Source organism: Leopardus geoffroyi, chromosome A2 (genome assembly GCF_018350155.1).
Source record: "Leopardus geoffroyi isolate Oge1 chromosome A2, O.geoffroyi_Oge1_pat1.0, whole genome shotgun sequence".
Lineage (NCBI taxonomy): Eukaryota > Metazoa > Chordata > Mammalia > Carnivora > Felidae > Leopardus > Leopardus geoffroyi.
Genome location: NC_059331.1, coordinates 163,820,675 through 163,847,690, shown reverse-complemented (window position 1 = coordinate 163,847,690; position 27,016 = coordinate 163,820,675). Strand labels below are relative to the sequence as shown.

Here is a 27,016-nt window from a genome sequence, read left to right as displayed (position 1 = left end):
TAAAAGTGATACATTTTCCTGGAGATTCCATTTTAAGACCTGAAGCTTCTAAGGGCACCCGGGTGGCTCAGTTGGTTGAGTGTCGGACTTCGGCTCAGGTCATGATCTCAGGGCTCCTGAGTTTGAGCCCCGCATAGGGCTCTGTGCTGACAGCTCAGAGCCTGGAGCCTGCTTCCGAATCTGTGTCTCCCTCTCTCTCTGCCCCTAACCCACTCGCATTCCGTCTCTGTCTCTCTCAAAAATAAACAAACATTAAAAAAAAATGTTTTTAAAGACCTAAAGTTTTTAAATATTTCAACTAAATATAGAGTAGAATGCAAAAGCCATTAGGATAAAACACAGAAATTCAAAGATATTTTTCACTTCCAGCTGGTTGTCTGGGGCTTCGATCTGGAGTGCCCCTAGGATGGGAACATCCATCCTCCCTCTCTTAGAAGTACTTCAGCGGGACAGTGGAAGGATTTTGCCCAAAGGCCAGTGTTCTAACTCAACAAGGCCTATTTATGGGACAGTCACCTCTAAATCTTCATACCTAGGAATCCGGTCCTGCCACTCAGCTTCCCAGCGGGGTCGGGGGGGGGGGGGGGGGGGGTTCCTCCTCTGTGCTCCAAAGGGCTGTGACCAGCAGGCGGTTGTCCCAACACCGTCAAACAGCCTGAGGACAGTAGGGGACATTCGTAGGAGTAGCCGGAATAGCTGCTTCCTTAGCAACCACCAAGGGCAAGAAGATCAAGCATGATGGAAGTCTCCCTGGCTGGAAAGGTCCCAATCGCATCCTCAACTCTCGGGCGGGCTTGGCCTTCAATTTCACTTTCGGTGACCGAGGCCTCCAGCACTGGCCTCCCTTCCCCTACTGCCAACAGTGGTGCCGACCCAACCGCCCTTCACCGGCACTGCTGGAAAAAGGGGTCGCCCATGTGCCTTTGGTGGGAAACGCGGCGATGTGCCCTTAAAGGAGCGACCAGCCCACACAGGTGGGCAAGCCCAATAGACTTGACTCCCCGCCTGGAAGGTTGGTTCTGGAGCGTTCCCAGCCAACCACAGCTGTTGCTTAAGTTTGCCTACTGAATGAGCCATGCAGGCGTTGACAGGTAAAGAGGTGTTGACTCGCGCTCTTCATTTCCTGCGAGGTGTGCCGGGTTCGCCCGTGGCAGGGTTGAGACCCGAACTGGGGAGGCACACACATTTTTAGTGAAATGTGTAACATTTTGAATGAACGCATATCCGTCCTTCATCCCTGGGTGACGCCGAGTAACAAGCTACAACCTTAAAGCCAGACTCGCTAAGCCCACGAGTGAAGGAGTTAAAAGCAAAAAACAAAAACCCTCGCCGGGAAACCCCACCTAACCCACAGCCCAGCCAGCAAGAGCTACGTGCCTCGCGCCTTTTAAGGGCCCAGTGGGCGCGAGTCCACCAACCGCTCAAGGTCCCGCCAATCACTGCACTCCTCACAGTTTGCCCCGCCCCCCGCCCTGCACGAACCAATCAGTGGGGAGTTAGCGACTCTCCGCCCCTCTTGCCCACTCCCACCCCGTGAGACGTTCGAATCCTTCAAACTTCACTCGCGCGCTACCGCGGGGTCGCAGCCGGAATTTATTTTTAGCTCTGGGCCAGCAACCCCGCCCCCGGCTCCGCCTCTTAGCCGCCCCCAATCGGAGACGGAGTTTCCGTCCCGTCATCGCGCGGGCGGGCGGGAGCTATCCAATCAGCGCCCAGAGAGAACTGGCGTAAGGAAAAGGCGGCGGAAGAGGGTGGGAGGGTCATGACGCAGCGAGTTTCAGTCGTGACTTTTCCGGGGGCATCTTGGCGTCCCCTCTATTTCCCCTTAAAGTAAAACGTCGCCCGACGCACCCCCGTGCGTTTCGGGGGCGGGGGTGGCCGCCGCGGCGGGGAGGGCGGTGCTGACGCGAGCCGCGGAGCGGGGGAGGCCCCCCTCCCCGCCGGCGGTGGTCACGTGGGCGTGTTTGGGGGCGGGGCCGCGCGGCGGTTCCGGGCGGTTGGGCGCGCGAGCGAGGAGCCCAGGCAGCCGCGCCTGCCCGCGCCCGCCCGCCCCGCCCCTGGATGCCGCTCTGCCCCGGCGCGGCCGCCGCCGATCGCAGCACAGCAGCCGCCGCCGCCGCCGCGGTTGATGTGGTTGGCCCGGGGCTGAGGAGGCCGCCAAGATGCCGCAGTCCAAGTCCCGGAAGATCGCGATCCTGGGCTACCGGTCTGTGGGTGAGTGGCGGGCGCCGCGCGGCCTCCGCGCCGGGGCCCAGCTTCGCCTGCGCGCCGGGACGCGGCGGCCCGGCCAAGTTTGGGGTCGGCGCGGCCATGTGGCGGCCGCGCGTTTCGTAACCAGCCGCCCGCCGCCGCCACCTCCATTTTGAGCGGAGGCGGCGAGGCCGGGCCCCGCGGGGCGGCGGCGGCGGCGGGGGGCGGCCCGGGCTCGGGAGGCCGCGCGTGGGGAGGCCGCGGGCGGACGGGGAGGTCCGGGGTGGTCTGGGGCCGCCGAGCCGGAGGAGGGGTGTGCTCCCGGCCGGAACCGCCGCGGGGGGAAATCGCACCTGTCTCTCCACCTTCTTGCGGCTGGTTGTCCTGATCTTGCCAGCGGCCTTTCCGCCCCAAATTCAATAAAGTCCGTGGGATTTTAACAAAGGGAACGGCACCTTGGGGTTTTTTTTCTGTCCGTGGTGAAGTTCAGCATTTTAAAGAAAACCAGGGACCTAAATTTAGGACGTTTGGCTCCCGAGGGCAAGTTTCCCCCGGCAGAAACCCAAAAGACCCCTCTTCGAAAGCCCCCTAGATGTTGCCACGACCGATGTAGGAAGGCAGAGAAAACGAGATTTCCGATCTCTCGGTGTCCTATTTTTCTACGGGGAAAAAAAAAAAAATAATAAGGTCAGGTACTTGTAACCGGGCTGTCGAAGTGATTCAGAAGTTTGTTGGGTTTTTTTCCCCCCCTCCCAAAGGTTGACATATATTTGAAACTGTTCCCGGCAGTCGCCTTTCTGCGTCGCTGAGGTGGTCTGGGGTGGGGTGGGGGTGGAGGGGGTGCCGGAAAACGAGTGAGGAAACAGAACCGTTGAACTTAACCATGCTTCAGGGCGAGGCTTTATTGTCTTTGACAACCGGAAGCCTGGAGAAATTACGTTTATTTTTCGGTGTTGTTTTTAAGAAGTAACTGTCCAAGGAAAACGTGCACTTGATTGTGGTGGCGGGCGGGGGGGTGGGGGTGGTGGATAGGGAGGTGAAAGCGAAGGTTTGGAGTCTACCGGGATTGCAGAAGGAGGCAACAATAACTGCCTTCGGAAAGCTTGTAACTGCCGGCTACCCATTGGATGAACTCCCCGACTCCGCTTTCTGTGCTGCTTCCTCACCCCCATTTTCCACCGCCGGTGCCAGGGTCTGTGCTCTTTGACCAAGATCAGCTACGGCATGCTTACTCATCCTTTTATCATCTCTCTCGTCGAAGTGCTGGGGGGTGGGGGAGTCCTGAGAATGGGGGGGAAACCAAAGGCTGAGAGATGCTTGTGTAGAGATAGGGGGTGCCAAGAGCCCTAGGGATAACTCTGGTATGCAGTGGGAAATCATAGGTATATACCCATCGGGGGAATGGGTGATGGTCTTGGTGGCTGCCGCTCGCAAGTAACCCTGCAGCAAATCGAGGCATTTAAAAACCACCGGCAGCCCACTCCCCAAGTGCCCATGTGGAATCTGACCTTTATTGGCAGCCTGAGTCACCCAGCCCTTGCTGCTTTCTCTGTTCTCTTTATTTCCTCTGCATTTGGAAGAGTGGGACTATGACCTGTTCTGGCTCTTGAGTGAGCTCTAATCAGATACAAAGTGCCTCTGAATAACCAAGTTACAGGTGACATCTACCTGGGCCACCTGTTTTCAGCTTAAAAGAATGTCCTAAAGATACTGACTGACTCACTGCTTGAAATTCTCCAGATGGTGATTCTAGGCTTCAGTAATAAGCGAGTCTAGCGTTCTGTGGCGGTTTTTGCTAAAGAAGTCCCTATGTCCAACAGATCTGTTCTGTTTTGCCTTCCATCTATTACCCCCAACCTTTGCCTTTGATTTTAAAGTTGTTTACCTTTGTTAGGAACCAAGGCACTTTGTGGTTTGTGGGTCTTTTGTTTTGCCAGCATCAGAAAAGGAAGTATTGGCCACCCTTTGGAGAATTACTCAGTATTCAGACTTCTAGTTCGCGGACATGTTTGCTTGAATGCGGTTCTACTAGAGAAGTTTGAGTATATGTGTTTCTAGGCTGTGTTATTTTTTGAGGCTGAGCTGTTGTGTCCTATTGACTGAAGGGAAAGAGAGGTAGAAAAGGGGGCGCCTGAGTGACTCTGGAGCGTGTGACTCTGGATCTCGGGATTGTGAGTTCCAGCCCCGTGTTGGATGTAGAGATTGCTTAAGAATAAAATCTTTAAAGAAAATAATAAAAGCTGGTAGAAAAAGGCTCAGCTAGAATCCACACCTTTCTCAGAACGTTCTCTTAATTAACTATCTTTTGCCAGTTTGACAGGTAGGGTACTTGTCATTGTGACTTTGTCGCGTTACCGACTTTATTTGAAGAGTTCGCCTTCAGATAAAACGAAATGCTGTGATTGTTTTACTTGGCTTTCAAATTTTGCATTTTTTTTAATAAAGACCTTGATAGAACTACCAGTGAGGAATGTATAATTCGCAGGTAATTTATACAGCCCTTTTTCCTGAAGTGCTTTTCCTGTTATTTACAATGTTAAATTAAGCCTTTAAGGACACGTCACCTATAACGCAGTCTGGCTTTCTGGGAGTGCTTTGTATTAATTGTTTTAGTGGTGGCACATGTTCAAGCTCCCTTACGCCCATTGTTTCTAATACAACAAGTAGTCCCATGATAGGACGTAACTAAACTAAATCAAGCTAAAAATATAGTGTCAGGTCACTGTTTTCAAATAAAATCTGGTACATCCTTCCCTGGAATCTTCAGCAGAGAGCTTTGATGGTCTCGTTTACCATTAGACCATAATCAAAAGGTTTTTGGTCATATATAAGTCTCTGAGGCTAACAAGAGAGAGGGGATCACAGGAATGTGAAAGATCATGAGAGAGAAAATGAAACAGCCCTGTGGTTTGGTAAAAGACGATTCAGAAGTAACTCAAATTATTACCTTGTCAAATGTTTTAGGTAGGAAAGAAGATGCACCTTTTAGTGGGATACTTCATAGAGAAATATGTCATTAAATCTGTTCCCAGTGGAATACAATCCAACTATATTCTTTTTTTAATTAAAAATATCTTTTTAATGTTTTATTTTATTTTGAGAGAGGGAGAGGGAGGGGCAGAGAAATGGGGAGACACAGAATCCGAAGCAGGCTCCAATCTCTCAGCACAGAGCCCGACACGACGCTGGGCTGGAACTCAAACTTTGGGATCATGACCTGAGCCAAAGTCGGACGCTTAACCGACTGAGCCACCCAGGTGCCCCAGAATGCACTCCAACTGTATTGTGACTTAGTGTCTTTTTAAATTACTCTAGCCTTTTCTGACGCATTTCATTGAAAATGATAAAAGGAAAACATTCTTCACCATATATGAAATCTGTCCTCATGTGAAGTGGTGTGTTCAGACACTCGATAACATTTGGCTGTGTACTTGTGGGTAGGGTAGTCCTATAGTGACCACCTTCTGTTGATGCTTGAAATTAACTTCTGTTTGTTTGTTTTTGTCTTTCGGTGCTATTCGTTTGTTCTGTTCCAGGGAATCATCAGAGCTTGCGTTTGTGATCATGACAGTTTGAGCACCGGATGTTGTTTTGATGTCCCTGTGGGTTCTATCTGTCCACAATGACTTTCATCAGGCCCAAAAGAAACAGTACCTATTGATACACTGCCCCACCCCTCACCCCTGCCCCAGGCATCCACTAACCTTCCTGTGGCTGTGAATTTACCCATTCTGGACATTTCGTTCGTATAAATGGAATCATACATACATGGTCTTTTGTGATGGGCATCTTTCGTGTCACATGCAAATTTTCCAGATTCATCCATGTTGTAGCATGTATCAGTAATTCCCTTTCGTTGCCAACTCCTGTAGAAGAATTTTTTCTACCCTGTTCCATTGAATTCCACTGGTTTATTTTTCGCTTTCAATGGATCTTCCACCCGTGACTGATTTTGTGACATCATATCTTGGCTATTTCAAAAAGGGTGGTTCACTGTTCTGCAAATCTTTCTACGTTTTGATGCATTTCAACATATGAACTTTTTTTTAATTTTTAATTTTTTTAATGTTTATTTTTGAGAGAGTGTGTGAGAGGGGGAAGGGCAGAGAGAGGAGGAGATACAGAATCCAAAACAGGCTCCAGGCTCTGAGCTCTCAGCACAGAGCCCGTCGTGGGGCTCAAACTCACGAACCGTGAGATCATGACCTGAGCCGAAGTCAGACGCTTAACCCACTGAGCCACCCAGGCGCCCCAACATACAAACTCTTTTAATCACATTTTTAAACATCACCCTCATTCTCCTTAGAAGAAATGTAAATATTGGGAGGCTTTAAGCTCACCGTGCGAGAGGCACGTTCTCCAAAATTCTCATGTCCTCCCGAGAGTTAAGGATTTGATGGTTGGTAGAGTGCTGCCGGTCTTCCTTGAAGTGACAGTCTCATTTCTTTCATTTCGGGAAGATGTCTGCCCAGATAGTTACATTTGAAAGGCTGATGGTTGGTCACTCTCGCGAGTAAAAATGATGCTCCGTGAGCAAAGTGGCTATTTTCAGATCACTTCCCAAACAGTTGCGCGTGTGCGTTTCCTTGAGACAAACATGTACTTCAGTATTCAGGAGCGCCATGTGTCGACATACCATTTTGTCACGCAGAATATTAAAAAGACCTGCTTTAAGGCTCAAGATAAGGTTAATCATTTTTACTGCTGTCTCAAGGGCACTCTTCCGTAAAAATTGTTCTTACCATGGGTGTATGGTTGTGAAGGCTGCAGCGTGTGATCCCTGGCGTTTGTGCATCCGTACGTGGCTTTTGCAGCGTTGAAGTGTAAATACGAACATAGTGGGAAAGGCACCTGGTATCTTGGTATTGTGATGAAAATGTTTTTGACCTCCTGAGCCCCCTGAAAAGGTCTCAGGGGACCCCCAGAGTTTCTCTGTTCTCTGAGAATCGTTGGACTGTGGCACGTGCCGAACCTGGCTGGGCTGCTACTTGCTGTCGCGCAGAATTGAACGGAGAGTGGCCGCATCCTGGATGCTGCTCAAAGGGGTGGTTACCGCAGTCTTCGAGGAGCCTTCCAGAAGAGGCCCGGTCGCCTGGTCGGAGAGAGGGATGGGGAGGCGGGAAAGCGCTCGCGTGCTTGGGAACTGAAGGAAGCAGGGTGGCTAGCAGAGAATATGGTGGGAGTAGGAAGTGAAGTTGGAGAGGTGGTCGGGGGCCGGAGGAGGGACGGCCTCGCAGGAACGTCGGGGGACCATTCCTTCTGAGCGGTGAGTAGTGAGTTACCAGAGCCTGGGGAGACTTAGGACACCTGAAAGCGGGTTGACTTGGCCTCTGATTGTGATGCAGTTTGGGGTGAGTGTTGTGTTTTGACTTGGTAATGGTGAGACTCCCAGAGATCAGTAGAAATTGGCCACGGGTGGCAGCGTGTCAGGACCCATATGCCAATAACACAATTTTCCAATGTAAGCAGCAGAATGGGGGCAGGGGGACTTAAGTACAAGCAGCAGTGTTATCACAAAATGAGAAACCACAATCCCTACCTGTGATCACGTAGTCCAAAATATACTTTATTTTTAAATTTTTTTAACGTTTATTTTTGAGGGAGAGGGAGAGAGAGCGAGCAGGGGAGGGGCAGAGAGAGAGGGAGACACAGAATCCGAAGCAGGCTCCAGGCTCTAAGCTGTCAGCACAGAGCTCGACACGGGGCTCGAACCCATGAACTGTGAGATCGTGACTTGAGCGAAAGTCTGCCCCGCTTAACCGACTGAGCCACCCGGGCGCCCTGACACTTTTTTTTTTTTTTTTTTTTTTTTGAGTTTATTTATTTATTTTGGTTGGGGGGCGGGGAGAGAATCCCAAGCAGGCTCCGTGCTGTCAGCACAGAGCCCTACGCGGGGCTCAATCCCACGACCCTGGGATCATGACCAGGGCTGAAATCAAGAGTCTGACGCCCGTCAACTGACTGAGCCACACAAGCACTCCCTACGATACTTTTTTCTTAGTTGAAGGTCTAGAATAAGGAGTTAACAACTTTAATGTTGTCCATGAGTGGATTGTATTTAGTTATGCGAATAAGTCAGAGCTGCACTCGAACATGATTGTGCAAGTTAAAGCGTTTTGAAATCTTCAGTGATCACCCTTGAGAGAACCTTTATCCTTAGTTCTAGAACTGTTTATCATCAAGTAGCAAACTAAGCCAAAAGTAATCCAGTTCTCACAGTCCATCTTAAATCAGAATCCAAACTGGTGGGTACCTTTATCATGAATTTCTTGATTGATTTAGAAATGTAATTTAATATCTCAAACACAGAGGTCCTGGCACATTATTTAAAAATTTTTTTACGTTTATTTATTTTGAGAGACACACGCACAAGCAGCCGAGGGGCAGAGAGAAGGAGAGACAGAATCTCCAGCAGGCTCTATGCCATCAGTGTGGAGCCAGTGTGGGGCTCAAACGCACAAGCTGTGAGATCATGACCCGAGCCAAAATCCAGAGTCGAACACTTAACCGACTGTGCCACCCAGGTGCCCCTGGAATATCATTTTAGTATTTTAACGTTCTTTTTTTTTTCCCATGTTTTTTATTTTATTTTATTTTATTTTTTGATTGAGAGACAGAACACAAGATGGGGAGGGGCAGGGAGAGAGGGAGACGCAGAATTTTGAAGCAGGCTCCAGGCTCCGAGCCGCCAGCCCGGAGCCCGACGCGGGGCTCGAACTCACAAACCGCAAGATCATGACCTGAGCTGAAGTCGGACGCTTCACCGACGGAGCCACCCAGGCGCCCCAACATTCTTAAACGTATACTGGGCATCTGATAAAAAAGAGTTCTGTGTAGGACATGGGAATTTGAAGTCGAAATTGAGATTAATTTAGAACGTAAGTACTAGAAGCCGCCTTGTATTACGCTCTGTGGGTAAGTGAAAACTGGACAGTGTGAGGATCCTCATAAAATTAACTCCCTCGTGCCCTTGGCTGCTTGGCACCCCCCTTACCTCCCTGTTCCCGCTCCCTCATTTCTCTTTCTGTTGTGTTTGCAGAAAGACTCCTCAGGGACTTTTGAAACAGAAATTGATGTTTCTTTTTTTTTTTTTTTTTTTTTTTTTTTTTTTTTTTTCAACGTTTATTTATTTTTTGGGGGACAGAGAGAGACAGAGCATGAATGGGGGAGGGGCAGAGAGAGAGGGAGACACAGAATCGGAAACAGGCTCCAGGCTCTGAGCCATCAGCCCAGAGCCTGACGCGGGGCTCGAACTCACAGACCGCGAGATCGTGACCTGGCTGAAGTCGGACGCTTAACCGACTGCGCCACCCAGGCGCCCCAGAAATTGATGTTTCAACAAGATACATGATCCTACTTTTTGCAAGATTAAAAATTGAATATTAACTCCACAGTGTCATAGTAAATAACTTGTGTACGTGGAAATGAAAATATCGACTCTCACAGTTAATGTAGTTCTATGAAATGAAAATGCTCTTCTAAGACTTGTATTAGATACAAACGCATCCGGCTGATACTTCACGGTTTTCAAATCTAAATCACACTCAGGATATGTTAAAGAGAATATTTTAAACCATAGCTTCTCTTTATTCTCGTTTAAGACTTGTATAGACGACTAAAAAACACAAGTGGCAAAATTCAACCATGCTGTCTAACATCAAGAGGGATGAGGGCTCAAGATGATCTTGGCAAAGGGGACGCACTGAGGTAAAATGTGGCACTCCGTGGCAGGAGGGGAGTGGGAAAACACTGGAATCTCCAGTCTGCCTGCTAGGAGAGAACTCTCCACGGTAGGGTGCATCTCTGAGCAGGCTCGTACGGCCTTGAGTACACCAGGGGGCTGGAATGCGTGACTGGGAGACACAGGAGCTGGGTGCACAGAGTTGGGACCAGAAGGTCGCTGCAGTGCCCATGGGGGAAAGGGATGACCACAGATGGAAAGTCTTATGTTTAGGTTTCAGAAAAGGGTTCCCAAGTGCATACGGGTTGAGGCCCTGGGTTCACTTCCCAGGCAGGGGTGCCTGGGTGGCTCAGTTGGTTAAGTAAGCATCTGACTTCAGCTCAGGTCATGATCTCACAGTCTAGTCTGTGAGTTCGAGCTCCATGTCGGGCTCTGCGCTGACAGCTCAGAGCCCGGAGCCTGCTTCGGAGTCTGTGTCTCCCTCTCTTTCTGCCCTTCCCCCGCTCATGCTCTGTCTCTTTCTCCCTCTAAAAAAATAATCAGACATTTAAAAAAATTTTTTTTTTTTTAATTTGCCGGGCATTTGAACCACCCAGCGCTCATTCTGAACCACAGGGAGAGCGGTCTCCAGTGCTGGGTGGCGCGTGTCGAGGAGTATTGCCAACTTAGAGTAGTGGTTCTTGGAATTCATGGGCTTTCCCTGGGATTGTGGGCATGTTTTCTGGGGAAAGAGGTGGCTTCTGTCCACTCTCCAAAGGATTTCAGTCCCACCAACCCCCCCCCCGCCCCCGCCCAAGATTGAATTACTAAAATGACTGGTTGAAGGGGCAGCTGGGTGGTTCATTTGGTAAAGCATCTGACTCGGGCTCAGGCCATGACTCACGGCTCATGAGTTCAAGCCCTGCCTTGGGCTTGCCATGGTCAGAGCAGAGAGGACTTCAGATCCTCTGTCCGCCCCCCCTGCCCCTCCCCTGCGCACATGCACCTGTGTGCGTGCGTTCTCTCACTCTCTCAGAAAATAAACATTTTTTAGAAATGACTGGTTGAAGAGGACAGGGTGGGGATTAAGTGTCATATGTTATTCAGATAGGCATTCATTAAACGCTCGAGTAAGTCCCTGCATGTGCCAGATGCTGTGTGCTGAGTCACAGAGGCCAAGGCAGTCCTGATCCCTGCCCTCAGGGAGCTTCGTGTAGTGAGGGAGCCACAGTAAGTGCCACTATTAATAGTAATAGTGGTTGTTTTCAGAGCCTGGGGTGGGGGGAGGGGGGGCCTTAAACTCTGGGAGGTGTAGGTCCTGTTTTTATGCCTGTTCTGCAGATGAGGAAACTGAGCCAGCAAAAGGTTCGACGAGTCGCCCGAGATCACACGTGTATTAAGTAGCTGAGCCGGGATTTGAATTGAAGCAGCGATTCCAGAGCCAGCACCACCCTCTGGGCCCATTCACAGATCATTTTCACATACAATCGGGATAAATGCTTTGAAAGACGTAATCCCGGGGACAGCTCTTGTGACCCTGGGTGAGGGTAGACAGTTGTCCCCAAAGAACCGCCATTAAATAATGCTGGAGTTAGCCGGGCAGGGGAAGAAGGGCAAATGCCTTCCAGTCAAAAGGAACGGCACGGGCAGAGCCCCTGAGGGCTGAAGGAGCTTGGCCCAGTGGGGCCGGACCCCTGCGTGGTGAACGAGGCGGAGAAAGTGAGATGTGAGCGGGCGGGGAGGCCTTGTCGAAAGTTTTAGACTTTTCCCTAGAAACAACGAAAAGTCAAGGCTGTTAAGCGACAATTAAGATGATCTTCGACACCAAGATCGACTAACGTCTTCTCTAAATATGTGTCGTGCACGCTGTACTGTCGCAGTAGAGCAAGTGAGGAAAAAGAAGGTGTCATTAGGAAAATCATAAGGAAGAAGACACATTTGCAGACAGTACATAAACAAGCGAGCGTAGCCGCGTGCCAGTGAAACCTCACTTACAGACGCTGACATTTGAATTTCATCTAACTTCCACATCGGGAAATAGTATTGATTTTTTTTTTTCTTTCCAACCAGTTGAAAATGTAAAAACCATTTGTAGTTCGCAGGCTGTACAGAAACACCGGGGGCCACATCTGGCTCCTGGTCTGTAGTTTGCTGACCCTCCCGTATTGTGCCCTCAAGAAGATCCCTCCCCCCGCTCTGCGAGGTGCACGGGGCAGTCGGGGTGGAAGGGCGAAGACCAGGCACATCCTGCAGGGTCACCAGGCGAGATGTCGGGGACTGGTGGGGTACAGGCAGGATGATGAGGAGACAGAGTTGGCAGGTGATGAGGGGGGAATCGGCAAGGCTGCGGCGTGGGAGACGCTAAGGGTAACCTTCAGGTGGTTCGCACGAGAGCCCGGATGCATAATGGTGCCATTGGCAGAAGGGAGAAGGGGTACGCCAGGATTCGGCGATGGACCAGATTCATTTATGTACCTGCCAGATCACACACTCACCCTGCTTGCTGGCTGCGGAGGCCCTAGCAGGGACCCACCCAGTTCCCGTGGTTCTAGAGACAGGTGGCTGTGCCTGCATTTGGGATTCTGAGGAGTTGCTGCTCCCGGATCGCCGGTCACCCGAGGGAGTGCCCCAACACACCTTCGGGGTGCGGCGTCGTTGCCCTGCTGCCTTGGAAACGGGAGGTTGCAAGACCCAACTTGGGGGTCCCACGTGGCTTACACTGCTCCACCAGGCAGGGGTCCTGAGGATTCGTATCCATCTACAGGGACATTCCTTGCTTTTGGGGGGGGGGGGGGGAAGGGGAGTTGCGCTCCGTCTCTAGACCTTTTCATCCTGCATAATTGCTACCCAAATGCGTAAATGTGGTATGAAACGTTTTCTTCATCTGGCCATGTTTCTGGATGACTGTTACCTTAGAAAACTGGACCGTATACAAAATGGACATACCTGCCATTTCTTAAACCTTTGTGGAAGTCTTCCTGGTAGGCAGCTAAGTTTATATACAAGTAGGGTGTTCCTGTATCCTTTCTTTTTCTTTTTTTTTTTTTAATATTTATTTATTTTGGGGGAGAGCGCGAGAGGGGGACAGAGGATCCGAAGCGGGCTCTGCACTGACAGGCTGACAGCAGAGAGCCTGATGCGGGGCTCGAACTCACAAACCATGAGATCATGACCTGAGCCGAAGTCGGCTACTCAACCGACTAAGCCACCCGGGTGCCCCGGATGTTCCTGTATCCTTAAACCATCGCATAGAGCGACAGAGATATAATGCAAGCCATAGAGGGAATTTTAAATGTTCCAGTAACCACATTAAACAAGTAAAAAGAAACAGGTGAAATAATTTCAGTGTATGTTTAACTTATTAGCCCAATGTGTCCAAAATATCATTTCAATATATATTGCATATTTTTGGTATTGTTACCTTTTATCCTAAGCTTTCGAAATTCTGTATGTTTTACACTGTGTATGACATGTCTCAGGACTAACCACATTTCAGATGTTCATCATCCACACATAGGGCTGCTGACCCCCTGCGGTTGGACAGCCTGGTGTGTGTATGTATGTGTGTATATATACATATATGTGTGTGTGTGTGTGTGTGTATATATATATATGTATATATATATATAGGAAGGAATGGATGGGTGGTCATAAATGGGTCATTGTAGATTCTTGAAGAACTTTTAAAAACACAATTTTTTTAAGTTTATTTTATTTCCTTATTTTGAGAGACAGAGCTTGAGCGGAGAGAGGCAGAGAGAGAACCCCAAGCAGGCTGCGTGGGGCTCGAACTTTCGAACCATGAGGGGTCATGACCTGAGCTGAAATCAAGAGTCAGACGCTTAACTGACTTAGCCACCCAGGCACCCCGAAGAAATAACTTTCATAAACAACCATTTGCGCTCACCGATGAATGTCTTATTTCATTTTGCTAATTTTTTGTTATTGCTAGTTTAAAAAAAAAATTTTTTTTCCAACGTTTATTTATTTTTGGGACAGAGAGAGACAGAGCATGAACAGGGGAGGGGCAGAGAGAGAGGGAGACACAGAATCGGAAACAGGCTCTAGGCTCTGAGCCATCAGCCCAGAGCCTGACGCGGGGCTCCAACTCACGGACCGCGAGATCGTGACCTGGCTGAAGTCGGACGCTTAACCGACTGCGCCACCCAGGCGCCCCTGTTATTGCTAGTTTTGATGAATCTTAAAACTACATGCTCTTCGGTATGTTAAAAATTGTGTTCTAATTTGGGAATCTGTCTCCTGTTTGCTTTTCTCTAGCTCTTTTCCGCCCTGAACCCCAGCCTTCTCCCCAGGTTTGGCTACAAATGTGGAAAAATTCATCCTTCCTTGTTGCCAAGCGTTATCAGGTCTATCCCCTTGCCTTCCTGCGAGTCTGTATCTCTAAATCAGTCCACGGGAGATGAATCTCCTATTTTAAAACTCTTCAGGGAGCCCTCTCCATGGCCTTTCTTGGCAGAATTTTGTTTTTCTTTTAGTTTAATAACTCTGACAGTTAATAAAGTTCTTCATTTACGTAGCTCCAGTGTTCATGTTTCCACATAAACTTCTTGTATTCTCCGCAGTGGAAGCATCCGGAAGCATCCTGCTTGGCAGGAGTGAGCACCCGGGAAGTATTTGAATGAGTAATAATTTTATGAACCAGTTTTGCTTGGTTATTCTGTCTTGTCTTTGTCGTAATAATAATTGCGCCTTCATTTTTTTTCTCACCTAGCATCTATTTTTAAAAAATTGGGAAGGGGGTGTGAAAGACTGAGAAGGTGTCAGCCCCGGTTAACTCACAGGAACAGAGGAGATAATTCATAAGACAGTGTTTTACAAATTCTTAAAACAGTGTCTGGCTTGTAGTTTCTGGTGAACGGTTACATTTTGGATTATCTGCATCCCATGCCTTCCTGGGAGTCTGTGATGGAGGTGTGGACGTAGGTGTGCCTGTTAGAATCACAGCGAACACCGAAGAAGTCTTTACGCGCCCCCTTCTAAAATCAGAAGGTATGCGTAGTTTTTGAAAAGGCTTCCTTGGTGACCTTGACGTTCATGCCTATCACCCCAGCCCCTCAAAAAAGCAGCGGCAGCCTGTTGACAGAACCACACGTTTTGTACCGAAGTGGGTGTGGTACTTCAGGGGGGCACGTAACTGGCATTGTGTACCACGTAAGGAGCGCGTTCCTGAATCTTCCTACGGTTCCTTGTTATTCTGGCCCTTTTGATAATGACCCGTGCAGGGTGCAGGGTGCAGTCCATTTATAACCCCAGGCGAGTCTGCGGGTCTTCGCTGCCGCCTGCAAACCTCGTCTTTCCGCTGATGTCCCTCCTGTTGGTGGTTCGCAGAGAAACACCTTCCTGGGACCCCTGTCCTGTCCCTGTGGCACTCTTGAACCAGCCAAATGCTGCAGAGACGGTGACGAGCCGGTGGCAGGCTTTACTAATTAGCAAGTCAGAACCTTCTGCTCCCGCGTCCTCCGGAGCTGCAAGGAACATGTGGACGTGTTAGGGGAGGACACGTGGAAGGGGGAAGGCCCGGCTCTCCCAGCTGAGTCTAGCCCCCAGCCACCAAGGAATGACTGCCGGACCAGCCCTGCGCTGGGATGCCGAGCCCATCCTTGATTGTAGAATCCGAGAACAGATGACCTGGTTGCTGGCAGTAGCCACGAAATTTTGGGGTGGTTTGTTACACAGCAGCGGATGAGCAAACAGTTGGGGGTTTCCTGCTTTAGGGGTGTGTGTGTATTTTTATACTTCTTGATTTCTTTATCATGCTTTTTTTTTAAGATTTTGATTTTTTTTTTTTTTTAGGAGTCTGGTCTTCTGTTTTTTTTTAATGTTTGTTTATTTTTAAGAGATGGAGAGACAGAGCGGGGAAGGGGCAGAGAGAGAGGGGGGAGATACAGAATCCGAAGTGGATTTTCCTCCCAAGCTGATTTAGTCGTAAGAGCAGTTAACAGTATTATTACCAATAGCGACATTTATTGAGGATTTACCAACATTCCAGGTATCCTACATGTATTTTCATTTATCTGTAAGGTAGGTACTGTTAACCATTTGACACATAAGCAATGGACTCAGGAAAACTGCCTACAGTGACATAGCTAACAATCACCATCCTATTCTGCATAATAAAAAAAAATAGTAAATTTCTTCCCCCCACACACATTTTTTTTTTAAGTTTATTTATTTTTGAGAGAGAAGAGAATACGTACATGTGCAGGGGAGCGGTGGGAAGAGACAATCCCGAGCAGGCTCCAGACTGTCAGCGCAGAGCCCGATGCGGGGGTTCAAACCCACGAACTGTGGGATCATGACGTGAGCCGAAGTTGGGTGCTTAACCAACAGAGCCACCCAGGCACCCCGTGGCTTCCCCTTTTTTTATACTTTTTTAAAAATCAAGTTTTATTGATGTATAACTTGCATATGTTAAAGTACGCATTTTAAGTGTACAATTAGATGAATTTTGATAGATTTATTCACCTGTGCAACCATGACTCCAAAAGACAGAACAGAACCTTTGTGTCATCCCCAAACCTTTCTTCATGCCCCAGCCCCACTCCCAGGCACGCACTGATCTGCTTCCCATCACCGCGGATTAGTTTTTCTTTGTTCCAAAATTTTATATAAATAGAATCCTACAATGCATACTCTTTTTGTCTGGCTTCTCTCAGAAAGCGTGATGGTTTTGAGATTCATCCGGTCGTCATGTGTGTAAGTAGTTCCGGTTTATTGCTGAGTACTATCCCATTGAATGGCCGTGCCCTCATCTGTGTCTCCTGTCACCCGTTGGTTGGTTCCAGTATTTACTAATAAAGCCGCGGTAAGCATTTGCTGCGTCTTTGTGCACATGCGGTCATTTTTCTTTGGCAAATACCTAGGAATGGTGTTGCACGAACCACGTATTTCTTAAGTGTGTAACGTTGTGGGAAACTCCCAAACTCTTCCCCGGTGCCGTTTGTGCCATTTCCCACTTGTACCAGCAACAAATTAAGAGTTCCGTCCTCACCGAGGCTTGGTGTCATGGATCTTTGTAACTTTTGCCCTGCTAATAGCGAAGGTGGTGGGTCGCGGTTTTATTTGAATCTTCCCCGTGGCTAATGATGTTGAGCATCTTTCCATTTACTTGCTGGTATGGTCATTCATACGTCTTTTGTGATTTGCCTCTTCCAGTCTCTTGCCTATGCTGTTGGGCTCCTTTTGAGTTATTTTGAATACACACAGAAAGTAGCTCAGCGGTCAGGTCACCGGGAGCTGGGGAGGGGACAGGGGAGTGGAAGTGACGGCTCACAGGCATGGGGGTTCTTTCTGGGGGGATGAAAATGTCCCAGAGTTGGTTGTGGTGACAGCTGCGCAGCCCTGTCAGTGTACTAAAAATGTAATCGTGCTCTTTAAAGAGATGACTTCTATAGTACGTGAATTCTATCTTAATAAAGTTCTTTAAAAAACAAAAGGAAAAACAGGTGTATTCGTGTCCTTTAAGGAAGCACCCCAAATGGTGGGTTGGGGGTGGAGCAACAGAAATGTATTCTGTCACAGCTCTGGGGTCAGAAGTCTGAAATCAAGGTGCTCGCGAGGATCTGTTCCAGTCCTGTCTCCCTGGCTTGTACGTATTGACATGTTTCCGAGGCACCGTTAACAAACCTCATTGCATGGAGTAAAGCAGTAGAGACCCTAATAGTGTGTTTACAGCTGCTTCAGGGGGAGGAGGATCTGGATGAGACTGGGAGGGAATGGGATCCAGAGCACAAGTGGCCAGGAGAGCATTCGTGGGAGGAAGAGGTGGTCACAGCAGGTGACCGCTGAGGTTAGACACCACGTCACGCGCATAGCCATGTCCCAGGACCTGCCTCATATTAGATGTCCTTTAAATGCGTATGATCAGAGCTGCTGGGAGGAACTAGAGGATTTGGGGACATCCCACAGGCTGGAGGAGAAAGGTGACTTAGGGTGATCCAGGAGATGTGAATTTGTTTCCTGACAACAGTGGTTCTCAGGCTTGGGTGCCCCGTAGAATGGGGGCGGGGCTTGTTAATACTTCCAGTAGGTTTGGTTGGGACTTAAGAATTTGCCGTTGTAATAGGTGACCCTGGGATGCTGCCGGGACCACATTTTCACCACTTTGACAGGAGGAAAGGGGGCTGTGGGACAGCACAGGGGAAAGGTGCAAAGACCGTGGCTTGAGAATAGTCGTTAACCCACAGGGTTGCGGAATTTTTCTGCAGCTGAGCTCCACAGGCTCACCAAAGGCAAATGATCAGATTAAGATCAGAGGGTTTTTCAGGGGCCCGGGGAAAGGAAATTGGAGGGGTTTGACAAGAAAGTAGTGGACAGTGATTTATCTTGGGGCTTAAAGTGATAGGCAAGGAAATGAAACATGGAGATTGGAGATTCAGGATGTGATCGCGAAGAGTGGTAGATTTCTGACCTTTCCGATTACAGCCTGCACTAAGAAAGAGTTTACATTGTGACGCAGTCATAAATGTTTGTATAACTGAAAGAAAAGTTTCATCACTTTATTACAGGCAATCCACTCTGGTGTACTCTCTCTTTAAAGACAATCTGGGGGTGCCTGGGGCCTCAGTCAGTTAAGCGTCCAGCTTTGGCTCAGGTCATGATCTCGTGGTTCAGGAGTTCGAGCCCCACATCGGGCTCTGTGCTGACAGCTCAGAGCCCGGAGCCTGCTTCGGATTCTGTGTCTCTTTTTTTCTCTTCCCCTCCCCTGCTCTCTCTCTCCCTCTCTCTCTCTCTCTCAAAAATAAACATTGGGGTGCCTGGGTGGCTTAGTCGATAAAGCATCCAACTTCGGCTCAGGTCATGATCTCACAGTCCGTGAGTTCGAGCCCCACGTCGGGCTCTGTGCTGACAGCTCAGAGCCTGGAGCCTGCTTCGGATTCTGTGTCTCCCTCTCTCTCTCCCCCTCCCCCACTTGAACTCTGTCTCTCATAAACATTTTATATAAATAAATAAACATTAAAAAAATTTTTTTTTAATTAAAAAAAAACACAGATAGTCTGGTCACAGTTCAGTATATTGACTTCATCACCTGGTGGGTTTCAACCCCCTGGTTTGAAAACTTTACTTCCGGAGATGTGCTCGATAGAAGTCAGAGAGTGAGGGCCGGGAGAACGCCCTGCTTGTGATTGGTACATGGGAGGTGCAGGTGTTAGAAGTGGAGTTGTCTGGGAGGGGTGACCAGCCAGGGTCTGGTGCTGGGCTCACAAGGTGGCTCTCTGAAGCGACACAGACGATTATTGGTGGCAATACAGTGAAGCTTTGAAGCTAAAGTGTTAGCTTATCTACGTGGACATCGGGTCGCATAAGGTGAGGTTAGGAATTTCAGGTGAAAATGAAAGCAGTCCTCGGGGATGGGTTGTGTCCCAGATACATCACACTGCTCTCCGTGGACCCTGTGCCAAATGACTTGACAGACTAGTTGGTAGATGGAACCTTCTCCTCCCCATTATGTCCCGGTGAACAAGTAATGTGCCAGCTGTTCGGAGAATGCTGGCTGGGGAGAGGGGGAAGTAATCCAAAAGTAGGGTTTTGTTGTGGATTTTTTTTTTTAGGAGAACAATCATGAAAACGAGTTCAAAATTAACCTGGAAGCTCTTAAAATGTTTTGTGCACAGCGCTTAATTTGCAGTAATCACAAGTGTGAGAGATTCAGTCAGCAACTGTGCAGGTGTATCTTCCGTGGGGAAAATACGGGGTGAACAGAGTTACTGTGCCCCGTTATCCTTGGCGAGAAACACATAAGTGCTGGGTTTACCTGGTAAAAGTGGAGAAGAAACTTAAGAAAAAAAATATTTTTTTTTTTAATTTTTTTTTTTTTCAACGTTTATTTATTTTTGGGACAGAGAGAGACAGAGCATGAACGGGGGAGGGGCAGAGAGAGAGGGAGACACAGAATCGGAAACAGGCTCCAGGCTCTGAGCCATCAGCCCAGAGCCTGACGCGGGGCTCGAACTCACGGACCGCGAGATCGTGACCTGGCTGAAGTCGGACGCTTAACCGACTGCGCCACCCAGGCGCCCCTGAAAAAAAATATTTTTAATGTTTATTTATTTTTGAGAGAGAGAGAGAGAGAACGTGGGGGGGGGGGTGGGCGACGGTCAGAGGGAGAGGGAGACAGAATTCGAATCAAGGATGTGGGAAGTCGTTGGACGCTTGACCGACAGAACCACCCGGGCACCACAAGAAGAAACTTTTTAAAAATGATTTGTAGGATTTGGGGCGGGGGGTCCCTGGCAGCTCAGTCACTTAAACACCCAGTTCTTGATTTCGGCTCAGGTCATGATCTCACGGTTCGTGGGATTGAGCCCCACATCGGGCTCTGCACTAGACAGCGTGGAGCCTGCTTGGGGTGTTCTCTCTCTCTCTCTCTCTCTCTCTCTCGCTCTCTCTCTCTCTCTCTCTCTGTGCCCTTCCCCCGCCCCCGTGCTCTCTCTATAAATAAGTAAACTTAAAAAAAATCAAAAATCTGTAGGATTTTTAAAGTTAAGGAGGGTTTTAGTCTAGCCGAAGAGTATTTGGAAGTTAATTGGGGAAGATGGGGATATTTTGTTTTCAAACCTTTTTAGTACTATGTTCTGTCATAAAATGAGTGATCTGCGCCCTCTGTGCGTTAATAACACACATCTGCGTATGTGGTGCCTTTTATTTTCTTTCAGATTGCTCCTGTGTTTTCATACAACATTTCTCCAGAGAGTTGATCTGGAATTTGAGGTTCTTCTCAGATCGTACAAATTTATGAGCCTCCTGAGAGCACGATTGTTGCTGAAACGTCTTCAGGAAGTAACTAGTGTTTCAGAATCTGAATTTGATAAATGTAAAGGCCACAGTAAATTTATGACGTTATAATGAAGGGAAAATGTTAAAGGTGATCAAGAATATCACTTGTGGAGGCGCCTGGGTGGCTCAGGCGGTTAAGCGGCCCACTTCGGCTTAGGTCGTGATCTCTCGCAGTTTGTGAGTTCGAGCCCCACATCGGGCTCTGTGCTGACCCCTCAGGGCTTGGGGCCTGTTTCAGATTCTGTGTCTTCCTCTCTCTCCCCCCCTCCCTTGCTCTAGCTCTCACGCTCTCTCGCACTCTCGCTCTTGCTCTCAAAAATAAACATTAGAAAAAATGTTTGCGTTTAAAAAGAATATCATTTGTGGATCAGCAATGCCTTTTGTAGCTGCAAACTGCTCTAGAGGACGAGGAGGTCCCTGAAAGCCAGAAATTGCTGCAAGCGAGGCTAAGGACGTTATGAAAAGTGGGATTTGTTTACTAACATTAGTATAAAGGTCTCAACACTGGCTGCCTAATAATACGACTTTTTATTTTTTTTTTTTTAATTTTTTTTTTAATGTTTATCTTTATTTTTGAGACAGAGAAAGACCGAGCATAAGCGGGGGAGGGGCAGAGAGAGGGAGACACAGAATCAGAAGCAGGCTCCAGGCTCTGAGCCGCCAGCACACAGCCCGATGCGAGGCTCGAACTCATCAACTGCGAGATCACGACCCGAGCTGAAGTCGGACGCCCAACCGACCGAGCCACCCAGGCGCCCCATAATGCGACTTTTTAATGGAACCGGCAGAAAAACCCGCTGTGTCCTGTCAGCAACCGTGGTCTTCCTGTCCCTTCTTCATTTAAATAATTAATCACCTCCTCCTAGGGGAGAGTGCAGAGGAGGAGAGACCCCAGGGGAGGCCAGAGCCCTCCTGCCTCTGCTAATGGCTGGTTCCCTTCTCCCAGGACCAAGCAGATGCAGAAAGCCAGTTGGCTCCCTAAAGACCGGGGTTTTCAATTCGGGTGTCCCAGTTACTCGCCAAGACGAGAGTTTGCTGTGTCAACCCGCACCGTGATTTGCGTTGGACTCCACTGTCTGCCTTTCGCCAGAATGATTATCCGTGTTTTCAAGTTCAGTGTTAATTTAGCCTTTCGTATAATTCACGCCCTTCATGACATATGTGAGAAACTCCTCTTTGGACGCACGCCAGGAATTGTATTTTTAAAACGTGGGCCGCTGGTTTATGTAATACTCCGTCGTTGCACTTAATGTCATGCTGTCTTGTTAAACGTGTGTCTTCTTGAATTTCTTAAGTTTCCTGGGATAACTTCCGAGGCTCTGCTCTCTGCCCCTTCACCCCTGCAAGTGAGGCCCTTGAAGCTTGCCTGGCACCACTCTGAGCTGTGTTTCCGTGTTTCCTGCCTCCTCTCGGAGGGGCTCATCATGGGTGTCACGGGCAACCCCTTTCTTTCACTGTTCTTAACCCGGTTCTACTTGGGAAAAGGTGTAAAAATCCTCTGAAGCCCTTGTTAACTCTTGCCCATTTATCTTTAGGAGAAAATTACATTGCGCTTCCTTCCTTCTTTCCATTTACAAGCCAAAACCCTCCCTTAGCCTACCTAGGGTGTCAGAGTGCCCACCGAAGGGCCCAGAAGTCCCCTTAGAAGCCCTAAAGAAGTTTCTCTCTTTCCTTTCCAATTAAATGTCTTTTGCTTGAAGCAATAGCATTCAGTATAAATAAGAATTTTCCTACTCCTTTAAATTTTTTCAGTTTGGCTGACTTAGTAGACTTTTTTCTCTTGCTGTTTCCTTACATAAAATAGGTTTGCTGTCTGTTAACTTAAATCCTCTTTATGAACTAGCTTCGATAACATGCTTTCTTTTGAACACAGCCCCTTTGAGACGTGTGGGCTCCTGGATGACCCCGTATTCCACATAGCACAGGCAGGCTCATGGTTGGATACCAAAATAAATACTAGATAACTGTTTCTTAATTCCTCTTGAACTGTCTTTCCTTGCCTTGGGTATAAAATTGAGATCTTTTATAACATCCAGAATGCATGAGAGTGCCCTTTGGACACGTATGTTTTAATCTCATTCGTTCGTTCCAAAACCTGAGCGTCTGCTGTACCCCTCAGTCACCATACTGGTCTCCGGAGGCTAATGAGCAAAGACAGTGTCCGATAACGTCAAGCACTACGGAGAAAAAGCAGGATGGCTGTGATAGAGTGACCCTTAGGGATGGGTGCCACCTTAGATGGGGTGGTCTTAGCGGAGGCGTCTCTGAAGAAGGGCCATTGAGCTTCCAAAGTAATGACAAAAGTGAGTCGTGTGCAGAGAATGCTAGAACAGAGGGACAGAGGGGGATGTGCCAAATGGGCCTGGGAGGGTCTGGGGAGGGGCAGCCGAGAGGTTGGGGGGTTGGGGGGGGGGGTAGACGGAACAGGGCCCGGCCTGGTTGGGATTTGGGAACTTACTCTTTTTTAATTTTTAACGTTTACTTTATTCTTGACAGAGGGAGAGCTAGGAAGCAAGCAGGGGAGGGGCAGAGAGAGAGATGGGGACAGAAGATCAAAGCGGGCTCTGTGCTGACAGCAGAGAACCCAGTGCAGGGCTCGAACTCGTGAACTGTGAGATCGTGACCTGAGCCCAAGTCAGCCGCTTAACCGACTGCTGAGCCACCCAGGTGCCCCAGGAAATTTATTCTAATTGAAATGAGGATTTAAAGCAGGGAGGTAACTTTTAATTGTCAAAAGCTCTTGTAGGCTGCTTCTGTAGAGAATGATTTCGGGTTTTAATAATTCTAGAAACACTTTGAACTGTGTGTTTAACTGCCCGTGAGGAGTAAAATAGTCCTGCCAACTTGGGGGTTTTCTAGTTGTCTCCCCGCAGCTCCCACTTGTAAACCAGTTTATTAATTCATTAATTTCTAAGTATGGGGGGGGGGTGCTGCCTGTGTTATGAAAACGTGCCAACCGAAACCCCCCAGAAGCAGAAGGCTCCTGGTGCAAACCTCTCTCCCTGAAGGTCTTTTGAGATAAAAGTCCGGTGAGATGCAGCGAACCTGTAGAGCGTGTGTGTAAAGTTAATAGGGAGCGCCTGGCTGGCTCAATCTGAAGAGCATGCTATTCTTGACCTCGGGGTTGTAGGTTCAAGTTCCACGCTGGGTGTAGAGATTAGTTAAAAAATTAAATCTTACCCAAAAAACACTAGTGCTCTGGGAGACGTACGAGAGAAGAAAGTGGGGTGAAATTGGGGGGGGGGGGACCACTTACGTCATTTCCTGGACTGTTCTCACACTATCTTTACAGAGTGCCCCGTTCTGAAGTCCAGCACCTGAAATTTTAGGCATCAGATAGTTGAGAACTTAAGCCTCCGGCTCTTGATTGGTTAGCACATAGGCTCAGTTATGAGAAAGTGATTTTATTATAAAGTCCAGAACGTTTCTTCATTATTTTGTGTGTGCCAGACATCACTAGGCTTTTGAGACCGAATGGTTCAGGCAGGATTTCTGCCTCCGAGGAGTTTTTTAAAGACTTCTTTTACATGTTCTCACATTACCCTCTTTAAAAGTTGTACCTGGGGGCGCCTGGGTGGCTTGGTCGGTTAAGCGTCAGACTTCGGCTCAGGTCATGATCTCACGGTTCGTGAGTTCAAGCCCCGCGTCGAGCTCTGTGCTGACAGCTCGGAGCCTGGAGCCTGTTTCAGATTCTGTGTCTCCCTCTCTCTCTGCCCCTCCCCTGTTCATGCTCTGTCTCTCTCTGTCTCAAAAATAAACATTAAAAAAAATTTTTTTTTTTTTTAAAAAAAGTTGTACCTGGAGGGGCGCCTGGGTGGCTCAGTCGGTTGAGCGGCCGACTTCAGCTCAGGTCATGATCTCACAGTCTGTGAGTTCAAGCCCCGCGTCAGGCTCTGTGCTGACGGCTCAGAGCCTGGAATGTGCTCCAGATTCTGTGTCTCCCTCTCTCGCTGTCCCTCCCCCGCTTATGCTCTGTCTCTCTCTCTCTCTCTCTCTCTCTCTCTCTCTCTCTCTCTCTGTCAAAATAAATAAACGTTAAAAAAAAATTGGGGGCACCTGGGTGGCTCCGTCGGTTAAGTGTCCGACTTCAGCTCAGGTCATGATCTCATGGTCTGTGAGTTTGAGCCCCGCGTCGGGCTCTCTGCTGACAGCTCAGAGCCTGGAGCCTGTTTCAGATTCTGTGTCTCCCTCTCTCTCTGACCCTCCCCCGTTCATGCTCTGTCTCTGTCTCAAAAATAAATGTTAAAAAAAAAAAATTAAAAGCTGTACCTGGTAACATTTCTAACAGCCACATAGGAAAGAGCCCAAAGAAACAAATCCTGTCTTAATAATTTCTGTATTAAAATTAATACCCACATTTCAGGGACACCAGAGGAAATTAGCTTAGTTTAGACCTTATTGCAGAGTTTACCTTTAACAGAATATGTGAAATGTTTGCTGGTCAGTAATATTTGTTAATGTCACAAAAGTGTTTTAATTCATAATAGCTTAATTGGTTAAATTCCTCTCCTAGAAAGCAGATTCTTGAAATTTTATTTCCTTTTTGAAATTGCCCAAAGGCTTACTTAAAGGAAGGTGTTCTGATCCCAGTACTTTCCGTTTCTTCATCTTGTTAGAGTGGGGTTTTTTTGTAAAATAGTAGAATTTTTTTTTTTACCTTAATATGCAAATACATACTGAGCTTTTGCTCTCTTTTATAGGGAAATCCTCATTGACGATTCAGTTTGTTGAAGGCCAATTTGTTGACTCCTACGACCCAACCATAGAAAACAGTAAGTATTGTTTTCAAGGGTTTATAAACTGAGAAGCCTGCATTCTGCATACAAACAGCCATTGTGTACTTCTGGAGGCTTTGATTGCAGGGGTTATTGGGGTAAACCTATAGATTTCCAACGGGGGTCCAGAAAAGCTTCCAGAAGTTTGACCCGCTTCACACTGAATGGATTGTTTACTCAGTATCCAGATCCCTCCATCGAGAAATTGTTATTCAGTTCCATAGGAATCCAGTCCTACAGTGAACCTCCTGTCCCAGACTCTGCTTCAGGAAAACAAGAAGAGAGAGCACACAATCTCCGCACCCTCCCCCCCCCCCCTTCTCAACAGTAGCCCTTTTTAAGGATTCCAAGCTTGAAAAGGAAGGATGAAAACACTCTAGTTCCTTTGTACCTTACTCTTACACGGAATCACCAGCCCTCCCGGCTCCCTCCCCTGCAGCCCCCCAACCCCTTCCAGTCCCGAACACTTGAAAGTCAAGGCTGTGGAGTAGTGAGCGATTCTGGGATGGAGAGAGCAGTTGCAGCATGAAAACAAAGTTGGTTCTAAAGCCTGTTGGCATTTCCAGCCACGCGCAGAGAAAAGCCCCAAAGACCGGGACCAACCACAACCTTCATTTACCTTGTCCGGTTTCAATCCATGGTTTCAGAATCTTCTTGAAGGATTCTAGGACCATGAGAGAGGTCTTGATTCTAGAGTCATGGAGGAAAACCTAAAGCACTTCATGCAGAGAAGCTGATTTATCGGAAGCTGCTCTTGTTTCGGGCGATCTTAAAACCCTAAGTAGGCCCTAGAACTCATCTTCTGAGATTCTTGGCACCTGGGCTTACCCAGGATTTGTCACCAGGAACACACACATTTAAACATGGGATTCATCAAACCCTAATGGGCACATTAGACATGAAGCCGACTTAAACAGTCAGGTTCGTGAACTAGATTCATAGATCTCATCTGCCCGGCGCTCGAGAGAGAGATTTCCAAAGAGGCTTACGACAGGGGGGTTGACAGACTATGGCTTGTAGGCCAGAAAGACCCACTGCCTTTTTGTACAGCCCATGAGCAAAGAATGGTTTTTACTTTTTTTTTTTTTTTTTTTGGTTTTTACATTTTTTAATCATTAAAAAAGGTTTAAGAGAAGAATATTTGGGGCATGTGAAAGTTACGTGAAATTCAGACTTTAGCGTCCATAAAGTTTTATCAGAACCCAGCCATCTTCATTCATTTACGTAGTGTCTGTGGCTGCTTTTGTTCTACAGTAGCATCTGGCCCTTTACAGGAAGAGTTTGCCCGCCTCTGACTTAAAACATGCAGCTGTCCCTCATGTCCCAGTATACTGGTAGCTGGGAAGGAAACCTGTCGGGGAACTGACCGTGGGAAGACCCGGGTTTGAAAGTAACTAAGCTCGGCCGGTATCCAGAAAGGAAGAGTCCTGACTACGGACACATCCTGTGCTGATCTGTTCGGCCGTGACTTACAGAACAGTACGCCGGTGTGAGGAGCAGATGAATTTGAATCCTAGGTGGACAGGGGCGCCCGGGTGGCTCAGTCGGTGGGGCGTCCGACTTCGGCTCAGGTCATGATCTCGCCGTTCGTGAG

The 27,016-nt window shown here is 48.2% G+C and overlaps 1 protein-coding gene across 1 annotated transcript in view; it reads left to right on the top strand.

The window, feature by feature from the left end:
- The first annotated feature begins 1,717 nt into the window (after positions 1-1,717).
- Positions 1,718-27,016, top strand: part of RHEB (Ras homolog, mTORC1 binding) — a 45,496-nt gene continuing 20,197 nt past the window's right edge. The window contains exons 1-2 of the mRNA XM_045496229.1: positions 1,718-2,214; positions 25,348-25,419. Coding sequence (XP_045352185.1) covers positions 2,163-2,214; positions 25,348-25,419 — 124 coding nt within the window. The 5' untranslated portion in view covers positions 1,718-2,162. The remainder of the gene's footprint in view (positions 2,215-25,347; positions 25,420-27,016) is intronic.